General features: G+C 52.0%; 1 protein-coding gene, 1 long non-coding RNA gene and 1 other non-coding gene across 12 annotated transcripts in view; 1 reads left to right on the top strand and 2 right to left on the bottom strand.

The window, feature by feature from the left end:
* LOC105489811 (uncharacterized) overlaps nt 1-22,378 on the bottom strand; it is a 72,206-nt gene extending 49,828 nt beyond the window's left edge. For 5 of the 7 annotated variants that reach the window (XR_011614210.1, XR_011614211.1, XM_071080746.1 and 2 more), the window contains exons 1-2: nt 20,065-22,378; nt 13,883-18,442 (exon numbers count right to left, since the gene is read on the bottom strand). Coding sequence is in view for 5 of the 7 variants with exons in the window: in XM_071080746.1 (XP_070936847.1) it covers nt 13,883-14,810 (928 nt within the window). In the remaining 2 variants the exon portion in view is untranslated. The remainder of the gene's footprint in view (nt 1-13,882; nt 18,443-20,064) is intronic. The other 2 variants (XM_071080747.1, XM_071080748.1) reach the window with 2 other exon arrangements.
* Nucleotides 1,660-10,402, top strand: LOC105489804 (PRR34 long non-coding RNA). 4 transcript variants are annotated; one of them, XR_011614215.1, is made up of 4 exons: nt 1,660-1,750; nt 2,436-2,608; nt 7,084-7,147; nt 7,259-10,402. It is a non-coding gene; the product is annotated as a PRR34 long non-coding RNA (transcript). The 4 variants fall into 4 exon arrangements; XR_011614214.1 differs by lacking the exon at nt 1,660-1,750 and having other exon boundaries at nt 2,236-2,608; nt 7,259-7,751; nt 8,003-10,402; XR_011614216.1 differs by lacking the exon at nt 1,660-1,750 and having other exon boundaries at nt 2,236-2,608; nt 7,622-10,402.
* LOC105489805 (uncharacterized) lies at nt 1,752-7,565 on the bottom strand. The gene is made up of 2 exons (XR_011614217.1): nt 7,446-7,565; nt 1,752-1,899 (listed from the first exon to the last, which is right to left on the bottom strand). It is a non-coding gene; the product is annotated as an uncharacterized lncRNA (long non-coding RNA).
* Nucleotides 22,379-26,175: the final 3,797 nt, after the last annotated feature.

Here is a 26,175-nt window from a genome sequence, read left to right as displayed (position 1 = left end):
CCCACCTGCAGGCCTGGCTTTGCCGTGGGGCTGTGCTGGCCGTGTGTCTGGACTGCCCCAACAGGGCTCCCAGCACGGCAGGACAAGGAGGCTGGGTGCCGTGGAGCACGACGTCTTCTCCCTGAACACCCAGACCCTGAGCCAGGCCCTCCTGAAGGAGGCAGTCAGAGAGAAAGAACTGCCACTGAGGACCAGAAAGGCCAAGGTGACAAGGAGGGACCAATCACAAAAGCCCATGGAGTTATCTGAAAATAGATGCTAGGAGAATTGATGAAAGCTGCTCGGCAGAGAGCAGAGCCTGGAAGGAAACACAGGAAAATGTGACCAGAGCTTGTCTCTGCGTGGGAGAAAGGATGAATAATTTTTCCCTTATGTGCATTTTTCTGTATTTTCCAAATTTTCTATAGTGAGCATATGTTGCTTTCATGATCAGAAAAGGACTATATTACTGATATGATTATATATATTATAAGTCAAATAGATATAATTCATTATGAGAATGAAATGAATTGTTAATAGTTATGAGATTAATATAAACAACCATCGTCGTGTATTGCCAGAAAAGTTATTAAGATGGTAGCAGTTGTTCTTGTGTCTCTAGCACATCCCCCTTCAGAGAAACTTTCAAATAGAAAATGAAACTGGGCATCTCTGCTATGCAAATATTGGTGGCTGTTGTCATATTCCTGCAACAGCCCTTGACAGTGGGCTGGGCTGGGTGCTGTTCTCACTTTAAATCCGGGGAGCTGAGGCTTGGAGGAATAAAGGGAACAGCCCCAGGACTTGACCAGAGCCCTTGGGTCACCCATGTCCCTACTGTAGCTTCCAGGCCGTTTCCCTTGGGGATCCAATGTGTTTCCTGTTGTCCCCAATCTTTTAAATTTTTTCCCACTATTAGAGGTAGTACCAGCAGCCAGGGTGGAACTGTAATTCATGAAGAATGTGTTGGCTTGCTTTAAAAGAATGGTATTTGTGCGGGTCCCTAAACCACTCGAGGGGCACCCTCGGGCTTGTGGGTCATGCTGGGAGGTGGCCCGGCTGCCTGTGACAGTTTCTCAGCCAGGCAGGGACTCTTTTCCACACGATGACATTGGAACTGAATGTCACACTCCTCCTTGGAAGAAAAAATTATGTATAGGACGAGAACTCAGGACATGTGTGTGGAAGAATCTCTGTGGTACGAGCCCAGCCTGGAAGAACTCTTAGGCCAGAAACACCCCTTTTCTGACCTTATTTTTGAAAACTGGGCCATTTCCAGCCCCTAATAACGGAGGGGGACCAATCTCCAAATTCAATGTACTTGATCTTAAGTATCTTTCTTTAAAAGTGAGTTAAAAGGCAAACTAGCATGCTGTTGTCTACTCTAAAAGGCAATTTCTAAATTTGGATTAAAAAAAAAATTGTACTCTAGCTTGAAAATCCAGTGGCTCTCAGAATGCAAGTGAGATACACCACTCTTTGTGCTAAAATCATCTTAAGCAGTTTAAAATAAATCAAAACAAAATGATGTGAGCAGAGCATATGTCTCCCATCCCTTGTTTTTTGAAGGCCGAGTGGGCCGGGCTGCCTAGCACAGACCGGTTCCGTCCGAGAGCCGCCTGGGCCCTGATCCTGGCAGTCAATGATTTTAACAGAAGGCCACAATGTCTCCTGGACCAACGAGACCTAGATCTTTCACTTTCCAAAGATGGCCTCAGTTCTAGACAAGGATTAAATTATGAAATAAATCATTCCAGAACATAATCAACAGGTAAGATTAATAAATTGAGACATTTATTTCCTCCAAGAAAAATGTCTGGCACTTGGAATTTCTAAGCTGCAAGTAGATGCACACATTTTCAAAAGATCTTTCTTTTCCTTCGCTTCCTCACACCGGGCACAGCAAAACATCTCTGCCTTCTAAAATAAAAACACATGCCACTTTAATTTAGCAAAGAAAAGCCAGAATGCAGAATCTTTGCAGAGATTTTTTTTTAATTAAAAAGAGAGACTGACAACTTCATTTTATACTTTTTCAGGGGAAGTTACCCTCCTCCCCATCGGTCAATAATTTAATGTCAAATCGCGGCAAAACAGCGAATTCCATCCCTGAGGCTCTAGAAGCTCAATCTAGGAGAGATTTTAATTGTAACCCTAAACAGCAAATGCTGACATTTGTCTTGCTTTCAGATAGTCTCCAGACTGGGCCAGAACATGACTAATTTATTTTATCTTATCCATCTATCTAGGCACAGGATTAAAATATTTATATCAGTCTGTTCACTTTAAAATGTGCAGTTACAGACACCAGCTTCAGGGCCACTCCTTAATTTTTCACAGTTTTGGCTTTTCATTGTTTCCAGAAATGCACAGTCCTTGAATGGCGAATACTTGCAAATGCTGATGAAATCTTTAAGTGGGGAGCCTCTAACTAATACGAAAACCTCCTTTCTCAGGCTGCATGGACGCTGCCCAGCCACGGTGACGGAGCTGTTCCAACGCCTGCTTCCTGAGACAGGCCCGTGAAATCATGCAGGCTTGAGCCCGGCTTCTAGAAGGAGCACGCCTCTGGCCAGGGTGGCTGGTGGAAACCAGAGCCTGGCCAAGGGAGCCCCGGCCAGGCTGCCAGGTAGGCAGCAGGCGGCAGGGGGTTAATGTGGGGAGCGGGCAGGGGTGGGGTGGGAAGCCAGCTGGGGAAATGGGGGCTGCAGGGCCCAGCCCGACCAGGCGCAGACACAGGGGGCTCTGTCTGCCTGCCCGCTGCCCTGGCACTGTGACTAACCGCCCCACTATTGTGAGTCTGAAGTCAGCCCTTTGTGTCGTCCCCTGGCGTCTGGGAGCACAGCTGAAGAACCCTTTCCAGCAGCCCCCCTCATTCTGGAACCTGCGGCCCCAACATCCATTCTTTTAGCTCTCAGGGTTGCTGGGGGCCGATGAACCAGTGGAAGCATCCCTTTCCCTGGCCAGGAAGGGCCACCGGCAAAAAAAGAAGCAGAAAACCAGTCTCCCCTACTCTGGGTGGGGAAGTGGGGGGCACAGGGACCTACTAAACCTGCATGCCTGCCATGGCAGCCCCTTCTCCACATGCAGCAACTGAGCCATTGAAATGGGGAGAGGCCAAATCGAATATGGAAAAAATGGCAAAATATCCCATTCACAGTTTCATACAAGCAACACATTGAAATAGGATTTTGGAAATTTATGTTAGATTAAAATGAATTTTAGTACTAAAGTGAATCTCACCTGCTTATTTTCACTTTCCAAAAATGTGGCTATTAGAAGATGTTAAATTACAGATGTGGCTTGCATTTGTGGCTCGCGTTGTTTTGTGTGAGCTCATGGGTTTGGGGGCACTGGGACCTTGAAGGCTGCCTTCTCCTAGGGAGACAATGGCACTCCCCACCCATCATTGTCAGGAATACAAGGCCCTCGCAGCCACACTGTCTCCTGACCCTGGCCTTGCATTCCCTTGTTTTGAGAATTGGGACTTACACACGCAGGTGTCTGGGAATCCTTTGTCAAACACTGGCATGCACACGAGTATGCCTGCACACCCACATGCACATACATGGACACGTACAGACACACACAGCCCTGGCTCCTGTCCGCCGCAGGCTGGAGCAACCTGTCCCGGCTAGCCTTCATGGAGGCCAGATTCACAGGGCACCCAGATGCTCCTAACCCCACCCCTGGACCCAGACATCCGACCCTTTGTCCTGGGACAGACAGGACCAACCCAGGCCACACCTGCCTTTCATGGGCCGGGGCACTTTCGGCTTCCTGGTTCCCTTCCTCCAGGAATACTAAAAATTCTATTTTATGACTGCATCAGATTAAAGAGTAATATAACCAGGTCGAATTCATTATCATATATTCATTATTTTTATAGTCGTTTTTTTCCTTATGATTTTAAAAGAAATTAAAATGAAAACATTTCATGGACCCTAGGCTCTGTGCCTTGTGGGCATGTGGGCCCAGACCATCCCTCTGAGATCCCTTGCCTGAACCCATGCCCCTGAGTCTCACCCAGTGAGGAGCACAGGGGGCTTGCCCGCCATTTGTCCAGTGACCAGATACCTTGTGAACTCATTCCTTAAGTCCTGCCTTGAATGTACAGTGTGTGAAGTCCTCACCAGATGCCAGAAAACGTTCCACATTATTTTTGAAACAGAAATTAGTCAAGAGGAAGGCCTGGGATGCCAGTGTGGTTGAAGGCCCCAAGTCAGTGGGCCCCCAAGTCAGGGGGCCCCAAGACCCCCACCCAGCACAGGGCTGGGGTCTCCAATCAGGGACTTGGACACCAAGTTTAACACCAAGAGGAGGCCAGCAAACAGGCGTGCTGCCCTGGGTAGTGACTGGTACCGTGAGGTGCAGCCTCCGAAGGCACCAGGCCCCTTCCGCCTCCCATCCTCCACCCCTGCTGCAGGTGCTGCGGGGCCCGCGTTCTGGATGGAGGTGCAGAGGAGGCTGGGCTTTCCGGCGTCCCCTAGAACCGGTATCGGCTGCTCTGGCCTTTCCCTTCCCAGGGTGCCTCGGCGCCAGGCCAGGGCCCAAACCCTGCTCAGGAAGGAGGGCCGGTGCAGGAGATGGTTAAAATTCTGCATCCTTTTTGCATCCGCCTCCAGAGGAAGCGCTGCTTTTTTTTCGCCCCCCCCCCCCACCACCCCCGAAGCAGGAGGAGGGGGGAAAAAAGCTGAGAGCAGCAATTTGCAGGCCTTGGGATGTTTTTCTCCTTGACAGCCTCGGGCCCCGCCTCGCTCCGGCCCTTCCTCCGACTGCTCGCGGCTGGCCCTGTGGCCACGGCTCGGCTCGGTATCTGCCGCTCCTGCCTGGCCCCCTGCACACGCGTCCTCCGCTCGGAGCCCAGGCCAGCCCCAGCCGGCAGGGAGGCCGGCTGGGGGCAGGCAGGCAGCGATGCCCGCGTCGGCCGCAGCTGCCTGGCACTGCCCTCCTTTGTGCCTGCCTCCTCTGTCAGCCTCCGCTCCAACGCCCCACCCCCACGAGGCCTGCTCCTGGGCCCGGCCGCAGGGCCTGCTGCCCGCAGAGCTCCCACCCTGCGCCCACTTGGTGTGCCCTCACCTTCTGGGCCCCCGGCTCCTGGCCTCAGGTCCTGCTGGTGCCCAGGTCGCCCGGCCCCGTCCTCCGTGCTCTGCGTTCGCCCCACCCTGCTGCCCGAGCTCGGCGGCGAGCCTGGCACCGTGCCAGGCTGCCTGGGAGCCCAGCCCGGGCAGGGCGAACTTTCCGGCGAGGGTGTGTATTGGGGGGGTAGCTGCGGGGTGAGGGTGGTGCCAGGGGAGGGAGAGGGCCCCAGGTGCCTGGTGGCCGGCCCCCGGTCCCCAGCCCCCAGCCCCAGGCCGGCCTGCGGGGGCCTCCCCTGCCTCCTGTCTCCCGAGTCCCACAGAGGCGCAGACAACATGAGCGCTTGAGTCCCAGCAGCCATGTGCAGGAGCCGGCAAACAAACAAAAGCCCTTATTTATTTATTTAGTTCACACACCCAGATAAGGAGGCGCCTTTTGTGCACATAATTTCACACACATCAGAACCGAGGCGATGCCACGGTACTCCCCACAGCCTGAGAGCCCCGGACAGCCGCCCGGCCCTCATGAATAATTGCATCGCCTAGGCCTGGGCATTTCCATATTTAAATTGGGCAGCAGCGTATGATTAATTAAGAAGGAAAAAGGCAAAAAGGAAGAAAAGCAGTGGGGGTGGGGAGCCGGACACTCTGGGCAGCGTAATGTGCCAAGGTGCCCGCGGCTGCTTAACTCCTCCCATGCCAGGCCTGAGGGAGAGGCCACAGCAGGGGCTGGGAAGGGAGGCTCCCGAGACCCTCGGCCTGGAGGGCGGCATGCCCTTTGCTGCCATCCTGTGTCGAGTGCCACCCCAGCCTCACATGCTGCCTGGGGAAGGTTCTCTTCCTCCTGTTCATATTCCGGGCAGCTCACCATTGCTCAGGTCAAAATGTGCCATGCCAGTGCTGGGGAAAGAGACACACCGAGGCCCCCGAGTGGGGCACTTCCAGTGGCGACTGACTTGTCCTTTGCCCTGCACAGCTTCACCCCACACCCCTGCCACATGCAAGCTGCAGTGCTGCCCTGCCTGGGGAGGCTCTGCGACCCCTACACATTCTCACAAGCCTCCTCCTCCAAAGGGCTGTTCCATGGCTCTTCTGGCCCTGAAAGCAGCTGGCCTGTTCCGGGAACGGGGCAGGAAGGCCTGCCCCCCTTCTAGAAAGATTCTTGGCTAAGTGAGTGCCAGGGAAGACTATATTCCTAAGGCAAGAAGTGGCCCTGGATTTAGAGTCTGGCCATCACCAAGGTTTGGCCCTATCCTTTGCCAACTGTGTGACCTGAGGCAGGTTATCTGGCCTCTCTGGGTCTCGGTCTGCCTGGCTGCAAAATGGGAATGATATGAATGCCCACTATTCCTGCCCCGTGGGGTCCAGGCGAGCAAGAGTGGCTCCTGGTTGGCAGAGAGCCTGCCTGAGTTCCCAGAACCCTTGTCCTTGTGGTGGGCTGAAGTTGGAGCCAGAACCAGTCCAGATAGACCCAGGACCATGCAGCTCTGCCCCTGCTGAGGCCCCAGGACAGTGGTCAGAAATTTGCTGAGAAAATAATCTGAAATCTTGTGACCAAGAGTGTCCTAGGGCCACCAGGCCTGGCTTGGTTGTGGGGGGCCCATCTGCCCTTGAGTGTACGCAGGGGTGCGTGGAGTGGAAGGGCTCTGGGGCAGGACCAGTTGCCCAGCAAGAGCCTCCTCGGTGTCCTCTGGGGTCTGGGCAGCATTATTATCACCCCCCTTTACAGCTGGGGGAACTCGGGCACAGAGCGGTCAGGAGCATACCTGAGATCACACCAAAGTGGGGGCCCTGGGATTTAAGAGCAACCCAGCTCCCGTCCCAAGGCTTTGCTTTTCTTTTTTTTTGAGATGGGGTCTTGCTCTGTTGCCCCTGCTGGAGTGCAGTGGCATGATCATAGCTCACTGCAGCCTCAACCTCTCAGGCTCAAGTTATCCTCCTGCCTCAGCCACCCAAGTAGCTGGGACTATAGGCATGTGCCACCACGCCCAGCTAATTTCTTTTTTGTTTAACCTTTGTTGCTCAGGTTGGTCTCAAACTCCTGGGCTCATGTCTTCTTGCCTCGGCCTCCCAGTGTGCTGGAATTACAGGTATGAGCTACTGTACTCAGCCCAAACCCAGGGCTCTTAACTACCCTACTATGCACTGTGCTGGCCCCCAGTCAAGGGAGAGAATTCACGTCAGGCAAAAATGTTTTACAGAGAGGCAGCTAAATCTGTTCCACAATGGATGACACAGTCCCCCTCAGAAACCACCCCACAGATCGAACCCCAAGGAACTCTGCTCCTACATGTGCCCATGGGGCAAGGGATGCAAAACACCAGGCAAAGGAGCTCAGAGGATGGCACTCTTCCAGAGAGCTGTGTGTCTCTGGGAAAACTAACACACCTCTCTGAGCCTGTTGCTACAGCTTTACCATCAGCGATGTGACTGCAGGTCTTCTCGGCTGCCTGTCAGCGGATGCACAGGCCTGTGCACAGGGCTCCACAGGGACCACGCCGACATCACCGCACACCCACCCTCCTGCTCATAGGACAGCCCATTCACACCCGCTTCTCCACCAGTCACAGGCTCCTTGGGAGGACCAGACTCTTCTCCACGGACAAGCCACTGCCCCTTTGAGGGCCTCAACTTCCTTACCTATGAGATGAGGAAACAAATCTGCACTTCCCATGGGACTTGGGGGGTGAAAAGGTAACCTCCGTAAAGCGGACCCTGGTGTGGGGAAGTCACCCAATAGATGACAGTCCCTCCCGCCTTCCCCCTAGGCCCAGAGCTCCACAGAGTCCTCAGGCTGGTGTCCCTCCAGGCCAAAACGCTGCCACCCCCTGGCCAGTGCACTACAGGGTGGTGGGGAAGGGGGGCATCTGTGGAAGACAACACAGGACTTGGCCTGGGGTCCTGGGCAAGACCTCTGTGACCTCAGTTTCCCTGGATCTCTCCAGGTGTGACCTTGTAGACGGCCTCTGTTCTGGACTCACAGCTGCTGAGGACGAGGAAGAGGACACTGCAGGCATTCCTTCAGTCCCCTGGGGAGGTTCAGATGCTCAGACTCCCTGATACCACCTTTGCCGGGCAGAATAATGTCCCCAAGATGTCCGAGCCCTAATCCCTGGAACCTGGGAAAGTGTTACCGCACTAGACCAAAGGGACTTTGCAGGTGTGTGATTGAGTTAAAAATCTGCAGTGGGAGGGTAGCCTGGATTAGCCACGTGCACCCAGTCTAGTCACACGAAACCTTAAAAGCAGAGACTCCTTCCCTGCTGTGGTCAGAGACAGAACGAGGGGACGCTGCTGGCTTTAAAGATGAAAGAAGGGAGGAGGAGCCAAGGAGCAGGTGCCGCCAGAGGCCAGAAAAGGCAAGGTATGGATTTTTCCCCTGGAGTTCCAGGAGGAACTAGCCCTGCCAACACCTGGATTTTAGCCCTGGGAGCCCCACCTCAGACATCTGACCCCCTTGACTGTAAGGTAATAAATGTGTGTTGCTTAAGCCTCTAAGTCAGCCAGAAGTTGTTACATGGCTGCCACAGGAAACTAACAGGCCCTCCCCTCTGGCCCGGACATGCCCAGCTGCCTGTGAAGGGGAAGAAGGACACAGCCCTCCTCGATGTGTTCACACACCTTGCTCCCCTGCTGGGCTGGCCCTGGGGCCGCAAACCTGATCCCCGCTCTCAGGGGCCTTCGCCAGCTGGGAGATGCCCGCAGAGCCTCCCCTCCTGCTGCTGCTGCCCCGTCCTCTCCTCTTCCTCCTGCTGCTGTTTGTTGAGTGCTCCCTGTGAGCAGGCACCAGGCTAGCGTCCTCCTCCCAACCCCGGCCTGACAGGCTCAGTGGTCAGGCCACCCGAGCAGCCACATGTGGACCCCCGAATCCAGCCCATGGTTTGGCAGGACAAAGGGTCTTTTCTGCTTCAGAGTCACAAATGTGTCCTCCTCACAATAAGGGCAGCAGGGAGTTTCCCTGGGCCAGTGCCTCAGCCCATTGAGCCTGGGGTCCTTGTCTGTACCTGGGGATGAAGGTAGCACCTCACAGATGGCGATCAACACAGCCAGTGCAGGGCAGGCAGTCAGCGCTCCAGACTCACTTCGAGTCTTTGCCTACGCTGCCAGTCAAGTCAGTTGTGGGAAAAGTCAGGTTTTTCTCTTAAAAGTCAGGGCCGGGTGCGGTGGCTCATGCCTGTAATCCCAGCACTTTGGGAGGCAGTGGTGGATAGATCACAAGGTCAGGAGATCGAGACTATCCTGGCTAACATGGTAAAACTGTGTCTCTACTAAAAATACAAAAAATTAGCCGGGCATGGTGGCACGTGCCTGCAGTCCCAGCTACTTCGGAGGCTGAGGCAGGAGAATCACTTGAACCCAGGAGGCAGAGGTTGCAGTGAGCTGAGGTAGTGCCACTGCACTCCAGCCCTGGATGACAGTAAGAATCTATCTCAAAAAAAAAAAAAAAAAAAAAAAAAGAAAGAGAGATGCCAGGGCTGTGGTGTGGGATCATCACTGCATGAGGCATGGGGGCTGAGGTACTTGGGCAAGGGGATTTTTCAGAGACCACCCCAAGAGGGTTCTGGAGCCAAAATGTCACCCCTAATGACTTAACTGGGAGTCCCACCACTAAAGCTGGAGGTAATCAGAAAAGTGCAGACAAATGTTCTGGAAGTGTTGCCTATAATGGGGAAAACTGGAAATAACTGAGAAGAACCCAACGGCCTGATAATAAGGGGTTAGTTAAGGACTTCTGTCCAGTGGAATGCTAAATAGTCATCAAAATTCATTTGCAGGACTGTATCTTCTGACTTACGAAAATACTGTGATAAAGTATTAATGAAACAAGCAGAAGATAAAATGATACACCTAATAAGATGCTAATTTTGCTTAAAATATGTTTTGACAGACTAGGTGCAGTGGCTCACATCTGTAATCCCAGCACTGTGGAAAGCTGAGGCAGGTGGATCACCTGAGGTCAGGAATTCGAGACTAGTCTGGTCAACATAGTGAAACCCCATCTCTACTAAAAATACCAAAATTAGCCAGGCGTGGTGGTGGGTGCCTGTAGTCCCAGCCACCTGGGAGACTGAGTCAGGAGAATCGCTTGAACCCAGGAAGGAGAGGTTGCAGTGAGCCGAGATTGCACCACTGCACTCCAGTCTGGGCGACAGAACGAGACTCCATCTCAAAAAAAAAAAAAAAAAAAAAAAAAAAAGTTTTGGCAGAAGCTGGGTGAGGCCTTTCCAGTGGCTATCTCTGAGTGTGGTTTCATAGGTGATTGAAAAATGTTTTTCTTTTGTGAGGACTCAAAGTGTTCTAAAATTAGCGTGGAACATCAATGATGGCAAAAAAAAAAAAAAGAATGGCAAAGACGAGGAGTTGTATTCCTTCACTGAAGCTGCCTTTGGTCCCTCCCTGGGCCTCAGCATGTGGCACGAACACGTGTGAGGGGCAGGGCTGGCTTTGTGGGTTTGTGACCCGTACCACTGCACGGGGCCCTGAGCTTAGGAAGGCCCTGCACTCGGAAGGGCCTCAAGCTCATTTTAATGCGCACCATCGTCACCATCTTGTAACTCTCAGGCATTTTCAAACCAGAGCGCCACATTCTCACCTTACCCGGGTCCTGCAAACTCTATAGCCGATCCTGGCGAGGAACCCTGGGCCTCAGAACACCTTGACCTTTCTCTCCAGTTTCCTGAATACAGCAGCCAGCCTTCTGGAGTAGGTTTATTTTCCATGCAGTGACTCTTTATATTTTGTCCAGGCTTTCCAAAATCAGGGGCCCAAGGACACTAACCTCGGAAAATCAAAGCATATATTGGCTGTCCCCTGGGACAGTGGCTGCCTTGTTAGGAAGTGGGTGTGGTCACCAGCACAGCCCTGGCATTGCTAAATGGGCTGTCGGCAAAAAGAGGAAACAGGGCTCTGTTCTGTAAAAACATGCATGAGCATTTGCAGTGCTTTTTCTGGAGACCGAAACCTTTCTGTACACCTCACCAAATGTTCAGAAATTTCTTATGAGGTAGGTGTTTTCTCCAGTAAAACCAGGTGCCTCTGACTCAGGGGCACTGTCTGTGGACCTGCCCTGCATCTCTTTCTACCAGTTAAGGCTCAAGGATGCCTGGGTGACCCTGTCCTACAGCTTCTACAGCCACACTGCCAGATAGGTGGTGAGCTGCCTGTCTCTGGAGGCATTCAACAAAGGCTGCACAGGAAACACCTTCTCTGGCATTAGCCTAGAGAAGCTCACCTGAGGGTGTCACTGCACAGGGCATCTGGCAGCTTCTAAGGCAGGACCTTGTCATCTTACCTCTCTGTGCCTAGTACTCCATACAGGAGTATAGGTGTGGGGGAGGTATTCAGTGACTGTTTCCTTTAGGGTATGGAAACAAGCACCAGAAGGTGGTGAGGCAAGCGATGCAAAGTTGACATGAGATGCAGGAGAGAAATTCCTGAGCTGCCCAGAAGCAGGTGATGTGTGAGAGAAGCCAGCAGCCACTGATGCTGAGTGCCTGCCGTGTGCTAGCGGAGTGCTCCATGTTCACAGGGATTGTCACCATTCTCCCAACAATGCAACTGAGATAGAACTCTTTTTTTACTCTTTTTTTTTTTTTTTTTTTTTAGACAGAGTCTTGCTCTGTCACCCAGGCTGGAGTGCAGTGGCACAACCTCGGCTCACTGCAACCTCCGCCTCCCGGGTTCAAGCGATTCTCCTGCCTCAGGCTTCAGAGTAGCTGGGACTACAGGTGTGTGCCACCACACCTGGCTAATTGCTGTAGTTTTAGTAGAGACGGGATTTCACCATGTTGGCCAGGCTGGTCTCGAACTCCTGACCTCATGATCTGTCTGCCTTGGCCTCCCAAAGTGCTGGGGTTACAGGTGTGAGTTCTGCCGGCTCTTATTAAGCTCCTTTTATGAATGAGGAAACTGAGGCCTAGAGAGGTGAGGTTACCCAGCTAGAATGAGGTAGCACTGGCAGGCGGAGGCAGGCCTGCCTCAGTGCAGAACTGCCTTATAAGCCCAGGCTTTTCGACATGCTGCGGCTCCACTGCCTGGGACATGAAGAAAGTCCAAGTTCAGGTTCACTCTCTGCATCCTGTCTTTCCTTCATTATACCCTGATTGAATGGACATAAAAGCTCCCCCAAAGGGTTTGGGGATGGAGCAGGTCAGGTTCCTCATTTCAGGGAGATTTTAACTTTAAATGGGCTCAAGCAAGGGTTAGTTACCTGGACAGCTCATGCCTGTGGAGGCCGACCCTCCCCATGGTGCTGGATCTGTAAGATACAAACTCTCCTGCCTCCCTGCTCCCCAGATCCACGGGGCCTCCTGCTCAAATCTCGGGCTGGGGCCAGGGTCACTAAGAAATCTGCCTTCCTTTGAACACTAACCAGTTCAGGCGTACACAGGAGTTGCAAACTTGGGGTGGGGGCATAGGTTCAACCCGACAGTGTTTCCTCTGTCCTGCAATGTGTTCAAATTTTGGACATTTCATGTACAAATCTGGATTTCTTCCGAAGTCAGAAACTCCGACAGCCCCAGCCCTTATCCTCATGGTAGCAACAGGCTGGAGCTGCCTGAGCACTCCGTCCCCTGCCATCACTACAAACCCCTTCTGTGCCCCAGCTGACGCCTGCAGGCTGCCCTGCGACAGCCCTGCCGGAGAGTCCAGGGACACGGTGTGGTGACCCGCTCAGGCTCTGGTTGGCCAGCCCTCTTGGCTTGGGTGCTCCCCTAAGGAGGACTTTGGGAGCGTAGGCACCCGGGGATGGAGGCAAGTTAGCAATGGTCTCTGGAAGGCTGAGGACCTGGCCACCGCGGGTAGCAAGACCTGATAGGTGGTCCCTGCTGTGGTTGGGGGCACCTGATCAAAATGGGAGGCTTGTGGAGGCCCAGGCCCAGGACAGCTCTGTGAGTTTCCAGGGCTTTGCCACCGCCCACTGGTGGGGTAGGTTTCTACCCCAGGAGTGCCCCCCAGGGATCAGAACCCTCACGGCGACAGAGGCCTTGTCTCAGGCAGACAGAGGGGCATGCAGAGAAGCTAGCTGGAGGTATGGGCTGGGCCTGTCGCAGGCAGGAATTGGGGCGGCAGCAGAGTCCCCCACCTGCTCCCCAAGGAACAGACCCTACAGGGCCCCGGCTTCTTCTCCTCCCCAGGCCCTATCCATGGCTGTCCTGTGACCCAGCACCTGCCAGGCTCACTTGGCACTGTGGTTGCCTCAAGCAGAGCCAACAGGACAGTTGGTGACCAGGGTGTCTTGCTCAGAAGGGTCACCCAGGACGGCTAAGAGAAGTCACTCAGAATGGTACGGAGGGTGGGGGAGATCAGGAGCAACTTCCATCTGAGCCCCAGGACCCAAGCATTGCAGCCATGAGGGGCTTGCCTCCTTGTGCTGTCGGGGGTCCCTCATCCCACAGGCCCTCACCTCCTGTGGTGTCCCTGGGTAGCTTGACCTTGGAGGGTCAACACCTGAGGACCCGAGGGGCGTCCGTGCCCCCTCCTCCTTCCCTCCAGCCAAAGGTGGGGGGCAAAGCGCAGGGAAGAAAACACCAGGAGAAAACCAGAGAGCTCTCCTTTCCCTTTTAGGAGCCCTGATGGCCGCAACCCAGAGCCCGAGGGGAAGGAAAATGTCGGGAACGATTCCCTTCCCAACTTTCCGAGTCTTTGTTTGGAAGGCTGGGGGCTGACTTCACCGGGCCGGGCCGCGGGCTCAGCCGTGCGCTCCCGTGCAGCGGCCGAGGAGCCCTGGCGCCCGCCGCCCCGGACACGCCCTCGTGGTCGAGCCACGGACCCCGACCCGGACCCCAGCGCCGCCGGGCGAGGGCGGGAGGGGTAGCGCTTACCAGATCGTCCCGAGCGCGCCGCGGTCCAGGCGGGCACAGCGACGGTCAAGTTCACGTCCGGCCCGCGGGCTGCCCGAGGTCCCCGGGCGCGGCTGGGGCAGCGGGAGGCGCGGGAGGCGGAGGTCCCGGGTGGCCGCCGCGGCCGCTCCCGAGATGCTGCTGTCACCCCGGCCGCGCCCCCCAACTTTCTGCACAGTCGCGGAGCTGGAAGTTTCCGGGCTTCGCGGACGCTGGGCTGGGTTTCAGCCGCGGCTCTGAGGTTGGCAACAAAGAGGGAAAGAAGGAGGAAAAGCAGGCCGGGGAGGGGAGGAAGAGAACGGCGCGGAGGCCGAGGCGCCGAGAGCCCCAGAACTTCCAATTCTACCCAGAAGCTTTTTTCGTTGTGTTTTTCTCTTAAGAGGTAAACAAGCAAGTCCCACGGCCCAGTCCTGCTGGGGCCTTCGCCAGTCAGCGCTCTGGGCTCATCTCCCGGCGCCTCCTCGGGGCACCTGAGTGTTTGAAGCCCACTGCCAAGTGTTTTGGACACAGGTTTTTTGCGGGGTGGTGAGGGTGGGCACGAGATGCTTCCTAAAAGGTTGTTGGCACGCAGACCATGGCCCCAGTGACGGAGCGGCAGGCAGGGGCTTGGAGGAACACGCTGTCTTTGTCTCGTCCCGAAAGCACCCGGCCGTGGGTCACCCGTGATTGTGGAGTAGAGGGACTGTTGTGACCCCTGGTGCTCCAGGAGAAGGGATTCCACGCTGGGCCCTGGACCCAGGCCCATGCTGTTGTGACCCCTGGTGCTCCAGAAGAAGAGGTTCCACGCTGGGCCCTGGACCCAGGCCCACGGTGCCCTCAGCCGGCAGTTCTTCACCTTCGGGAATGATTTGCTGGCCTGGCCCAGCTCCCACAGCCCAACTCCCACAGCCCAGCTCCCCAGCACCACCATTTTCTACCCTCTTCTCCCTGCCTGGCTTCAGACTCTCCGAGGCCAGGGTCCTGTGGAGACACCTGGGCTGGGGGAGGCAACTGAGTGGCCCCAGGCCTGGGAATCTGCAAAAGTGGCCAAGCCACATCTCTCGAGACTGCAAGGGCCCTGGAGGCGCTGGGAGGCATAGATCTTCTGGGTGCCAGCTGGGCCTGAGGCCGTTGTCCGTCCTTCCTCGCCAGACGTGTTTATGGAGAAGACACTCGGGGCCAGGGCAGCTTCTCCAGAGCACTGTTTCAGGCTGGGGAGAATGGGGATTTGTTTTCTTGTTTTTTAAAGAAAAATGAACAAGGAGCCTGTTGGGGATTGGGGTGGGAGGAATATTTGTCCTTTGTCCCCAAAGGCCTGGAGAACCACTCTCTTAAGTGGATATTTTCCCCTCAGACGACTTCTCAGACATGATCCTCTCTGAGGTTGGTCCCGGGCTTCCACATGTGATTCATGGAAGAGGCCTCACCCCAAGAGCCCCTGAGGGTACTGCCCACTCCCCTGGAAACTTCCAGAACCTGACGTGGGGCTGAGGACATAGAGGTGATGGGGGTGGGCTGGTGGGGCACTGGCGGGGACAATGCGTGGAGCCCTTGTTTTCAGAGCTGCAGATGCTTGTCAGCTGACGGTTCGTTTCCAGCATTCATAGCGGACCTCCTTTGGGGGAACGTTTACCTGCCAATGAACCTAAGATCCTTTCCCAGAGGCAGCAGGATGAAGTTTTCCTTTTTTTTTTTTTTAATTAATATATTTTATTTAAACCAATATATCCAAAATATTATCAGTTCAACGTATGATCAAGATAAAGATTGAGATACTTTACATTTTCATAGTAAATCCTTTTTTAAAATTTTTGTGAGTACATAGTAGGTATAAACATTTAGGGATGAAGGTTCTTACTGTGTTTTCCTAGTAACAAGCACTGGCATCAGCTGTCATGATTTCTCCCCAAGGCCTAGGATGGTCCGCCTCGCGCGCTCCACGGCAGAGTGACTGAAGCTCTATCGAGGTGTGGCACCAGCGTGTTGATATTTCCAGAGAATCTGCAGCCTCCCTGGTTTTTCACGAAAGCTCCTATGCAGGGCCTGGCCCTCTCCTGGGGAGGGAAGCCTGGCTGTGTCTCCTGCTGCGTCCTCACCGGGAACTCCATTCCTGAGCTGCGACCGCTATTTTTCAGATTGGAAAATGCCTTGGAAACGGCTCGTCTTCCTGCAGCTTAAGCCCATTTGTTTTCTGACTGGTGGTCACTGATGATTAGAGTGTGTCTCAAAGGGAACTGTCACCTTAGTTCTATCATACACCATCAATAACTTGTCCAGGGCTGACTTGGTGGGCCTTGTGGCCTACCCCGTGGTAGAGGGTCCGTGTGCAGAAGGGCCCCACACTCAATGTTTGGCTGTCCCCGATCTTAAAATTCTCAGTCATTCTTGAACAAGGGAACCCATATTTTCATTTTGTTCTGGGCTCTGAGAGTTACATAACCGATCCTGACTTTGGCTGTTGGTCAACAGTGTCATAAGGTAAAATAAGGTAAAAATCTATGAGTTTTTTATATATATATATATTTTAAGACAGAGTCTCACTCTGTCACCAGGATGGAGTGCAGTGACGCAGTGGCGCGATCTTGGTTCACTGCAACCTCCGCCTCCCAGGTTCAAGCGATTCTCCTGCCTCAGCGTCCCAAGTAGCTGGGACTACAGGTGCACACCACCATGCCCAGTTAATTTTTATATTTTTAGTAGAGTCAGGGTTTCACCATGCTGGCCAGGGTGGTCTCTATCTCCTGACCTTGTGATCTGCCCACCTTGGCCTCCCAAAGTGCTGGGATTACAGGCGTAAGCCAACACACCTGGCTGATTTTTATATTTTTTACTAAATTCTGTTTACAGAAATAATTCCATATTCTATGTAAGTGAGATACAAATACTTGAACTGAACATCATTGTATTTAGGGAAAATGTTCACCTTTAAGAGACAGGGGCTGGGTGTTGTGGCTCACGCCTATAATCCTGGCACTTTGGGAGGCTGAGGCTGGTGGATCACACGAGCCCAGGAATTCCAGACCAGCCTGGGCAACACAGTGAAACCCTGTCTCTGCAAAATATACAAAAATTAGCCAAGCATGGTGGTGTGCACCTGTAACTCCCAGCTACTCCAGAGGCTGAGGTGGGAGGACTGCTCAAGCCCGGGAGGTCAAGGCTACAGTGACAGACCTTGTCTTAAATACAAACAGGCAGGAAGTCGTTATGAGCATAATACAATCCTGGGAGTTGGAGTCATCCCTGTCCAGCCTTGGCTCTGCTACGTGGGTGCTGAGTGCTGCCTCAGGGACCTGGCTGCCAGCTCCCACCTGCAGGGGGTTCTGAGGAGCCAGCATGCTGGGAGGGCCTAGCATGAGATGCGGCATGAACCAGGTATCTGATAAATAGAAAGTGCCTTTGATTATCACATTTGACATGTAGGCTCAGGTGCACTTTATTTTTAATATAAGTCTATTTTATCTCCTCCCATTATAAAAGCAATACACACTGTTATAGATGGTTTGGAAAATTCAGGAAAAAAAAAAAAGGAAAAAGAAAACATTGTCTCCTAGGTCCTCTGCTCCAGAACCTCCAGCCGTCACAGGACAGTGTATTTCTTTACAATTACAGAAATAGATACATGACTGTTAGATTTTAAAACTTTTTCTTTTACCTTGACTTATTTTTAAATGGAAACACTAGTGAGGCCCCACAGAACTGAGCAGAACTAATGACCCCCCATGTGGTGGAATAGTTCTGAGCTGGCCACACTTTGGATGCGGCCTTCCCCCGGCAACTCTAAACCCAGTCTCTGTGGCTGCCTGTTCACAGGGACCGTGGACTGTGATGTTTACAGTACGAAAGCACCGGGAGAGAACGCTACATCACAACGTGTCCTTAACCCGCTGCCGCCTCAGCTTTCCCATTTGTGACTTGGTTAAAAAAATTTTTTTGACAGTTTTAGGCTCTTATTTTAATTTCCACAGGCTGTTGTAGAATCTGCTCAGCCAGGGAGGGGAAAGGAGCCGGCAATCAGGTCTCCTCCTGGGCACCTTTGTGAGGCCAGCTGGCGAGAGTGGGGGGTGACACTGAGGTCCCAGCAGCTCCAAATGCAGGCAGAGCCCTGTCCTCAGAGAAGGTCACAGCCTAGCCAAGCCCAGCCAGGTGGATGGGCCCACGAATGCACAGGAACCTGGAACGGAGGAGGAAGGCAGGAAGCACAGTCTGTGACTCCCCAGCCCACTGCATTCGATCACTGGGGGCCCAGAAGCTTCAGGAAAGGTGCACAGGGCCACTGGGTCCCAGTACCCCAAACAGGAAGGTCTGGTCCAGGGACAGGGCTCCTCCTGACTCCCCTTTGCCACAAGCACCAGAAGTTCTGCAGTGCCCAGTGGGTATAGCAGTCCCCAAGAATGACCCAGCACTGAAGCTGAGCCAAAAAACTTGGGGAGTGAGCCACACCCCCTCACTCCCTCTTTGTCTGCTCCAGCCTTGCCAGGCGGTTGCTTTTCATGGGAACCGGGATGTCCTCACCACCCTGTCCTGGGGCCCAGCCCCATGTCTCATGTCTCTGGCCTGCTGCAGCTGGAAAAAAAAAAAAAAAAAAAAGAGATATGTGTGTTCTTCTTTGTTTATAAAAAGAAAAGTGTTATCATATACATAACATATTATACCCCTGAATATATACAATTATTTGTCAATTAACAAAGTAGAAAAATACAGCAAGCAAAAAGGACTCCTCTTCCACAAAAAAAGTGCTCATTACAGAAAAGTAAAAAAAAAAAAAAAAAAAAAAAAACCACCCCTAAAAGGATATTTAGAATTAAGAAAAAACTAAGAGAATATTTAGAATTGAAAACTAAAAAGAAAACAATTACCCATGAGGTAATTACTGAGTTCATTTGTTTGAAAGTCCTTCTGCTATATTTTCCAAACTGTATGTATGCATATGTGCGCATGCATACATATGTGTGTGTGTGTGCGTACACATATCTATATGAATGGACCGTAAGTTATAAATACAAATATTCATGTATATACAATCATTAGATCATACTATAGGTTATTTTACAGTCTTTGTTGAATATGTTGTGAGCATTTTATGTCTATTATTTTCTACAAGATTTGAAAAATAAAATATAAATACCAGTTAATTTTTGAAATCCACCTTATTGAAGTCTAAGTTCCATGCAGCAAAATCCCTTTCACCTCTACTGTTTGATGAGTTTTGACAAACGTATGCACCGTGTTACATATCCAAGATCAAGAAAGAAATATCTATCCCCACAAAACGCTCCCTAGAGCCCCTTGCAGGCAGTCTCTGACTCCCTGGCAGCCAGCAATCTGAATCCAACCACTGTAGATCACTTTTAATTTATTTTTTTAAAAAATTTAAAACTCATGGTGTATGAACTCTTGCTCGGGATCCTGATATCTATGTTGTTGCGTCTATCAATGGCTCATTCCTTTTTACTGCTTTGTGATATTTTATCATACGCCTATTGATATTTGTTTACCCACTCATCTACCGATGGACAATTGAACTGTTTCTGTTGTTTCTTTGTTTGTTTTTTCAGACAGGGTCTCACTGTCACCCAGGCTGGAGTGCAGTGGTGCAAGGTTGGCTCACTGCAACCTCCGCCTCCCAGGCTCAAGTGATCCACCTCGGCCTCCCAAAGTGCTGAGATTACAGGCGTGAGCCACTGTTCCTGGCCTGTTTCTGATTTTTAAAAATGTCTGCTATTGTGACTAGAACTTTGTGACTGCCAATTAATGTTTACAATGTTTTAATAAGCAATGTCACCAGCACGTGCTGTGAATGCCCACGCATGTGGGCACAGCCTGTGTGTTTCCCTCCTGGAGCACTTAAGATGCGGAAACCAAGGGCTAGGGGGTGAAGAAAGGAGCCAGAGGCCACACAGCTGGTTAGGAACAGACCGGGGGAACCCAACCTCTAAATCCCAGTATTCCAGGACAACATGCTGCCGCACTCTCACACACTTGCCTGTATTCAGAAATGCTTGTAATTTTCCCACACAGAGAAATTTCCATGAAAATCAAGTTGTGGGCTGAGAGATGAAAGGCAGCCTCATGTTCATTAGGCAGGCTTTGGTTTGGTTCGTCCACTGAGCTTAGGAGTGTGTGTGAATATCTCTGTTTTCACACACACACGCACACACACACACAGACACGTTGCTCACACCCACCAAAACCAGTGGCGATGATCCAGTCCAGATCCTTTGTATACTGCCTTCAGCGCATGAGGCCAGACTGACCCGGACAGGAGGCCCTGGCTTGGCTTCTGAGCATCCATTCAGCAGACTTGTCTTAAAGGATGTCTGATGATTTCCCCAAATCAAATCTCCCCTCAAGGACAAAGTTCAGGCTGCCGGGGAGATTCAAAGGGATGATCTGTCCGCAAGATGGCTGCTTCCAGAAAGGTGTCACAGCCGCCTGGGAGTGGCTGTGCTCAACAGAAGGCAGGGGAAGAGGAGGTGCTCTTTGGAGTACGGGCACCCCGGGAGTCTGTAGAGGATTCTTGGGCCACTCTACAATAGCTCAGCATTGAAACAGAGACAATATTTGATTTTGCTCACTTATTAATTAGCTCCTAGTTATGTGTCCAATGGGGCATTTTCCATGATCTTATTTAATCCTAAATAACTACTGTTATCCTGCTTTTACAGATGAGAAATGTGAGGCCCAGAGAGGTTAAGAAACTTGCCCAAGGCCACACAGCAGTGGGTACTCAGTCCCAGAATGCCCGTTCTTTGCAGACACAGGCTTCTCATCTGAGTTAGAGGTCTCTGCCCATTTGTGGCTAGCAGGCTCCAAAGAACACACGTTCACCTGGAGCTAGTTCGGGTAGAACCCTAAATGATTCCAGTGTGCTTGGAGGACACAAATGGTCCAGACCCCCACTTCCTGTTCCGGTCTCTGAGGGGCCTCCCTCCTCAGACCACACCCCACTGCCAAGCAGACCTCTAGCACTTGTCTTTGCCCCCATTCAAGAAGGCGAGTTGAGCAAAGAAGAATCACCTCCTCTCAGCCCTCTGTCCGCAGCCTCCCTGGTCTTGAAGTCAGCAGGCCTAAGGAGACCTCTGTCCACGGGAGATGAAACCAGGAGAGGAAGTGCCCATTCTCTCAGAAAACATGTGTTTTCTGTTTACAGAGGGGCCTGTCCAGTTCCCATGCTTTGTTCTTTAATATGGAGCCAAAAAAAAAATCAAATGCGCAGCTTCCGCTCTGAGGTACACTTGGAGGCTAGAAAGTCTGGACTGCTGCGGGCTCATTGTGCTGGGATGCCCTGTCTGCTGCTGACGTCCAGCATCTACCTACCTGGAAAGCCAAGACTTTCGGCCTCTGCATTACAAGGGAGGGCGGGGTACAGAGGGGAGAGGCAGCCTCAGCACCCTGGGGGCTGGCTTGGCACTGTGTGAGCACCCTGGGTGTGTTCTGTCGTGCACTTGCAGCCCTGCCACCATAGGCCCAGCAGGCTTGGCGCTGCACACCGGCCATTCAGATCCTGGGCAGAGGGCATCTTTTCCCACCTCAAGCAAAGGGAGGCAGAGTATTGGGAGATCTGGGGTAACAGGTGGGTGGGAATTTCCAGGGAACTTGGGTCAAGCTCAGGGATGCTGAGCACCTTCAGAGTTGGGAGAGGGGCTTAGCTATGGGTAAGCGGGTCTTCCAACTCGAGGAGGCAGCAGTGAGCTAAGGTAACCAACGGAGCTGACAGGCAGCTACACCTATCGAAGGGAAACTATTATCACAGGATGCCGGGTCCGCGCACAGGCTAACCGCTGAGATTCAGAATCAGAGATCTGGGTCCAAATCTAGGCTGTGCCCCTTTGCCCTCCAGGGACTCTGGCAAGCTGCTTCTCTGACCTCAGCCCCTCATCTGTGAAAGGGGCTGGCATGCACGTTAATACAGCTGCCAGGATTACTGAGATAACACATTTACCGGTAAGTCCAGGATGGCCTGGCACGTGCTTTTCAATACACGGCAGCTGCCGTTGTCATCTCGTGGCTTTAGACTTCACCGAAGAGGCACTCTGGCTAGAAACAGTTCACCAGCTTAGGCTGTGACAGCCAGTAGAGAGGGGGTCCTACAATCCCTCCCACCCAGAGCAGACCCTGACTAGGACAGGAGGACGCCTCGCTAGGTCACACCTTCCTCCCTGTGCAAACGGGTGACATCAGTAACCGTGGTTGACAACGGAGCCTAAGGTTCTGATGTCACTTTTCTGCCCGGGTGGTGCGTCCAGCGCAGGCTGAGACGCGGGATGGCCCCCGACCCAGTGCGCACAGGGTCAGCCCTGGCTCCGCGCCTCCGACCTCTCGGGGGCTGCAGCAGGGCCTGGCACGCGCGGGCCCTTTCATCTCCGCCTCTCGGCTGTCTGGCTTCTACGTCCCGCGCACCTGGGGCTGAACGGGGACAGCAAAAAACCATCGCAGGAAGCGCGCACAACCTCGTTTGGGATCAGCGCCCCTCCCGGGCGGAAGCCGCGGCGCCTTGGACTGGAAGGTCCCGCCCGCTCTTCCGTCCCGCCCCGGAAGCCAGGACGAGGGCGCGACGTGCGGCGCGGACGCAGTGCCGTAGCCAAAGGGGCGAGGCCTGGTGCGGCCGCGGGGCGGGGCCTTGGCGCGGCCTGTTCCGGAAGCCCAAGCGAGGGTGCGGCGGGCCGTGCTGACGTAGCGCCGCAGCTGAGGGGGCGGGGCCAAGTCTGGGGCCGGGCCTCTACGCGCCAAGGGCGGGGCCTCTGGGTGACCGTCTCCTAGATCCCAGGCCGCGGGCTGTGCGGATGTTGCGTGGCTGTCGAGCGGGAGGGGCCTGGGCGGGGCCTCTGCGCGGCCCGCTCAGAAAGCTCAGCGTAAGGCTAGGCTGGCCGTAGCTGTGGGGCGGGGCCTAGCTGGGCCGGGGCGGGGTCTGGGCGGTTCCTCCGTGCGGCTGCTGGCCGCGGGGCTGATTCCGAGCTTTCGCGCAAACTGGATCTCCACTTTAAAGTTTAACAACTTTTCCTATATTTTTCCCCTCCCTAAACGAGGTAAAACCACCAGACGGTGGAGAATTTGTAAAAGCTAGGCGAGTACAAAGAAAGAAAAGGAGAAACCTTTCCTAGTCAGCAAGCAAAATATTGGCCTGGAGTATCTTTTTATCTAAATATGTAGATATTTACATAATCGGGATAACATTGTATATACGCTTGTGGCTTATTGCATGAAATTTGGAAAATTGGTAAAAAATACAAAGAAAAAAAGTACCCTGAGATTCCCTCACACGAGATCACCATTGTTAACATTTGACATTCTTTCTTTTTACGCAATTATGCATTTGTTGAGACAAAAAAAATGGATCATGCTCTAAATATTGCTTTGCAACGTTGTCTTTGTAACCGTGGCTATATTCTAAATGTCACACATCATTTAGTGTTCATTCACAGCATTGTTTGTGATCATACACAGCGGGGCTGTATTCTATTTAACCCATGTGAGATTATTGGATATTGATGTTGTTTCCCGTTTCATCTCTTCCTTACTTCTTTCTTTTACAATAAACATTCTTGCAGCTAAATCTGTGCATATCCAATCCCTAGATGTGGAACTGCTGAGTCAAAGCATATAAACACGAATGCTTCTTGTGCCTCCCTTTTTATGTTTTCCAAATTTAAAAAGTAATGAATTAGTATTTTAACAATTGGTTTAAACTCCAGTACTGTATATACAAAAAATATCTCTCATTTGCAGAATATATAAAGAACTCCTGGTGGGCGTGGTGGTTCACCCCTGTAATTCCAACACTTTAAGAAGCCAAGGCAGGAGGATTGCTTGAGCTCAAGAGCTCAAGACCAAGGCTGAGGCAGGCAGACTACCTGAGGTCGGGAGTTTGAGACTAGCCAGGCCAACATGGAGAAACCCTGTCTCTACTAAAAATACAAAAATTAGCCAGGCGTGGTGGCAGGCGCCTGTAATCCCAGCTACTCGGAAGGCTGAGGCAGAAGAATTGCTTAAACTCGGGAGGTGGAGGTTGCAGTGAGCCGAGATTGTGCCATTACACTCCATCTTGGGCAATAAGAGTGAAACTCTAAACAAACAAACAAACAAACAAAAAAACCAAGCTGGAGATCAGCCTGGACAACTTAGTGAGAACTCGTCTTTACAAAAGATGTAAAAATTAGCCCTGTTGGTGGAAATGTTAGCTTTGTTAGTGGGAATGTGAATGTAAAATTGTGCACCTGCTGTGGAAAACAGTATGAGAGTTCCTCAAAAATGTAAACACAGAGCTACTATAGGACCCAGCAATTCCACTCCTAAGTATATACCCCCATAATTGAAGACAGGAACACTAACACATATTTGTACACTTTTGGTACAAAAAGAAGCAGCATTATGCATAATAGACAAAAGGTAGAAACAGCCCCAGTGTCCAGAGGTAGATGAATGGAGAAAGAAAAGGTGATATATATATAATATTTATAATTATTATATATAATGGGATATTACGCAGCTTTCAAAAGGAATGAAGTTGTGACACATGATATGACGTGGATAAACCTTGAAAACATGATGCGCAGTGAAGTAAGCCAGACACGAAAGGGCACGTAGTGTACGATTCCACCTGTACGACGTCCCAAGAGTAGTCAAATTCACAGTCAGAAGTAAAGCAGTGCCTATTGGGCACTGGGGAGAGTAGAGACCGAGGGGTTATTATTTAATAGGTATGGAGTTTCAGTCTGGGATGATGAAAAAGTTGTGGAGACAGATCATGGTGATGGTTGCCCAGCAATGTGGATCTACTTAATGCTACTGAAATGGTAAATGGTAAATTTTGTTATGTATGTTTTGCTACATACACACAAAGACATTTCTGGAGGGGAAAAAAAAAAGATATTTCTTAGATTCTGGTCCCAAGAATGGTTGCATGGAACAAGGCCTGCACACGTAACCAGCTCCTCCTAGGTGACCGTGCCTAGGTGGTTGGGGATGGCCCTTCTGGGGAGCCCAGCTCTGGACAAACAGGGTCCAAGCCAGGCCTCACACATTTGGCATTTTCCGTAATAATTTCCAAGCTGGGAGAGAGAAAACTTGCTTTGGGGAAGCAGTGAGTCATTATGCATCTTTAACTTGGCCTTTTATTTCTGTGCCATTGAGATACACACACACACACATATACACACACACACGACTGATTCCTTTTGCAAACATAGATGATATATGTTCATCATCTGCAAATTTGCAAACATGGGAAAGCATCTCTGAGACCATAACAAATAGATAGAAGTCCAGCTCAGGGAAACACAGCTGACATTCAGGTGGATATTTGTCCAGCCTTTCTTGTCTTTTTGTAATACATATTTGAAATCACCGTGGTCATATGTCACGTTTTACTCTCTGCACTTTCACTAATATGCAGCAAACCACTCACCTCCTCTTTAAATATTTCTAGATCACACTTAAATGACTGCAGAAGAATCCGTTGTTCAGATGTCCCATATGTAACTTCTTTACCTCACTCTTGATGATTGGCTGTCTAGGTGATTTACAAACCTGCTGCTATGAACATCTTTGTCATACATCTCTAATAATTCCCTTGGTGTACTCCCAGGAGAATAATTGTAACTTCACTGAGGATTTGCTTTTTTAAAGGCTTTTGAATATGGTATTACCGGTCAGTACTCTAGGAAGAGCGAACAGATTGTTTTTGCATCAATATCGCGGGAGTGTGTGTGGACGTGTTTTTTTACACAGAGGTGTCTCATCCTACCCGGCAGGGACCTGTTATAGCAGGAACACCACTGTTGGGGGATGGGCCCTGGCTCAGGGGCTTTGGTCCATGGAGGACCGCCGCCTTTTTGTCTTTGCTGAGCAATCAATCCCAAAGAGAGTGAGGTGGGGCAGGGAGAATCTGGGCTCTGAGCTCTGCAGGGACAATGACCCTGAATCCAGGCTCCTGACTCTGGGGAAGGCTCCACTCTGTGACCCTGGGAGCCACAGAATACTTTTAACTGCTTGGTTGCTGGTGCTGTAGGACTGGGCCCTTTCCTTAGGTGTGGGTGTGACATGCCCTGCACATTTCCACCAGGCCCCTCTGGCTCTTCACTCTGGTGTGGAGGGCAGCCCCACAATTGCGGGCTCCATAGTCCTTGATCCATCTTTGCTGGGAAACAGGACGCCCGCATGAAACAGCCACTACCAGGATCCCCCTGCAGCCTCCCACCATCAGGTCCCTCCGTCACAGCAGCATCGGGGTGTCTTGCAGGATATTCCAGTGGCCACCCCACTAAGCCCAGTTGCACAGGGCCTCAGCCCCACACCAA

The sequence above is a fragment of the Macaca nemestrina genome, chromosome 15 (assembly GCF_043159975.1).
Source record: "Macaca nemestrina isolate mMacNem1 chromosome 15, mMacNem.hap1, whole genome shotgun sequence".
Taxonomy (NCBI): domain Eukaryota; kingdom Metazoa; phylum Chordata; class Mammalia; order Primates; family Cercopithecidae; genus Macaca; species Macaca nemestrina.
Note: the sequence above shows the minus strand (reverse complement) of the source record. Positions and strands in the feature narration are given on the sequence as shown.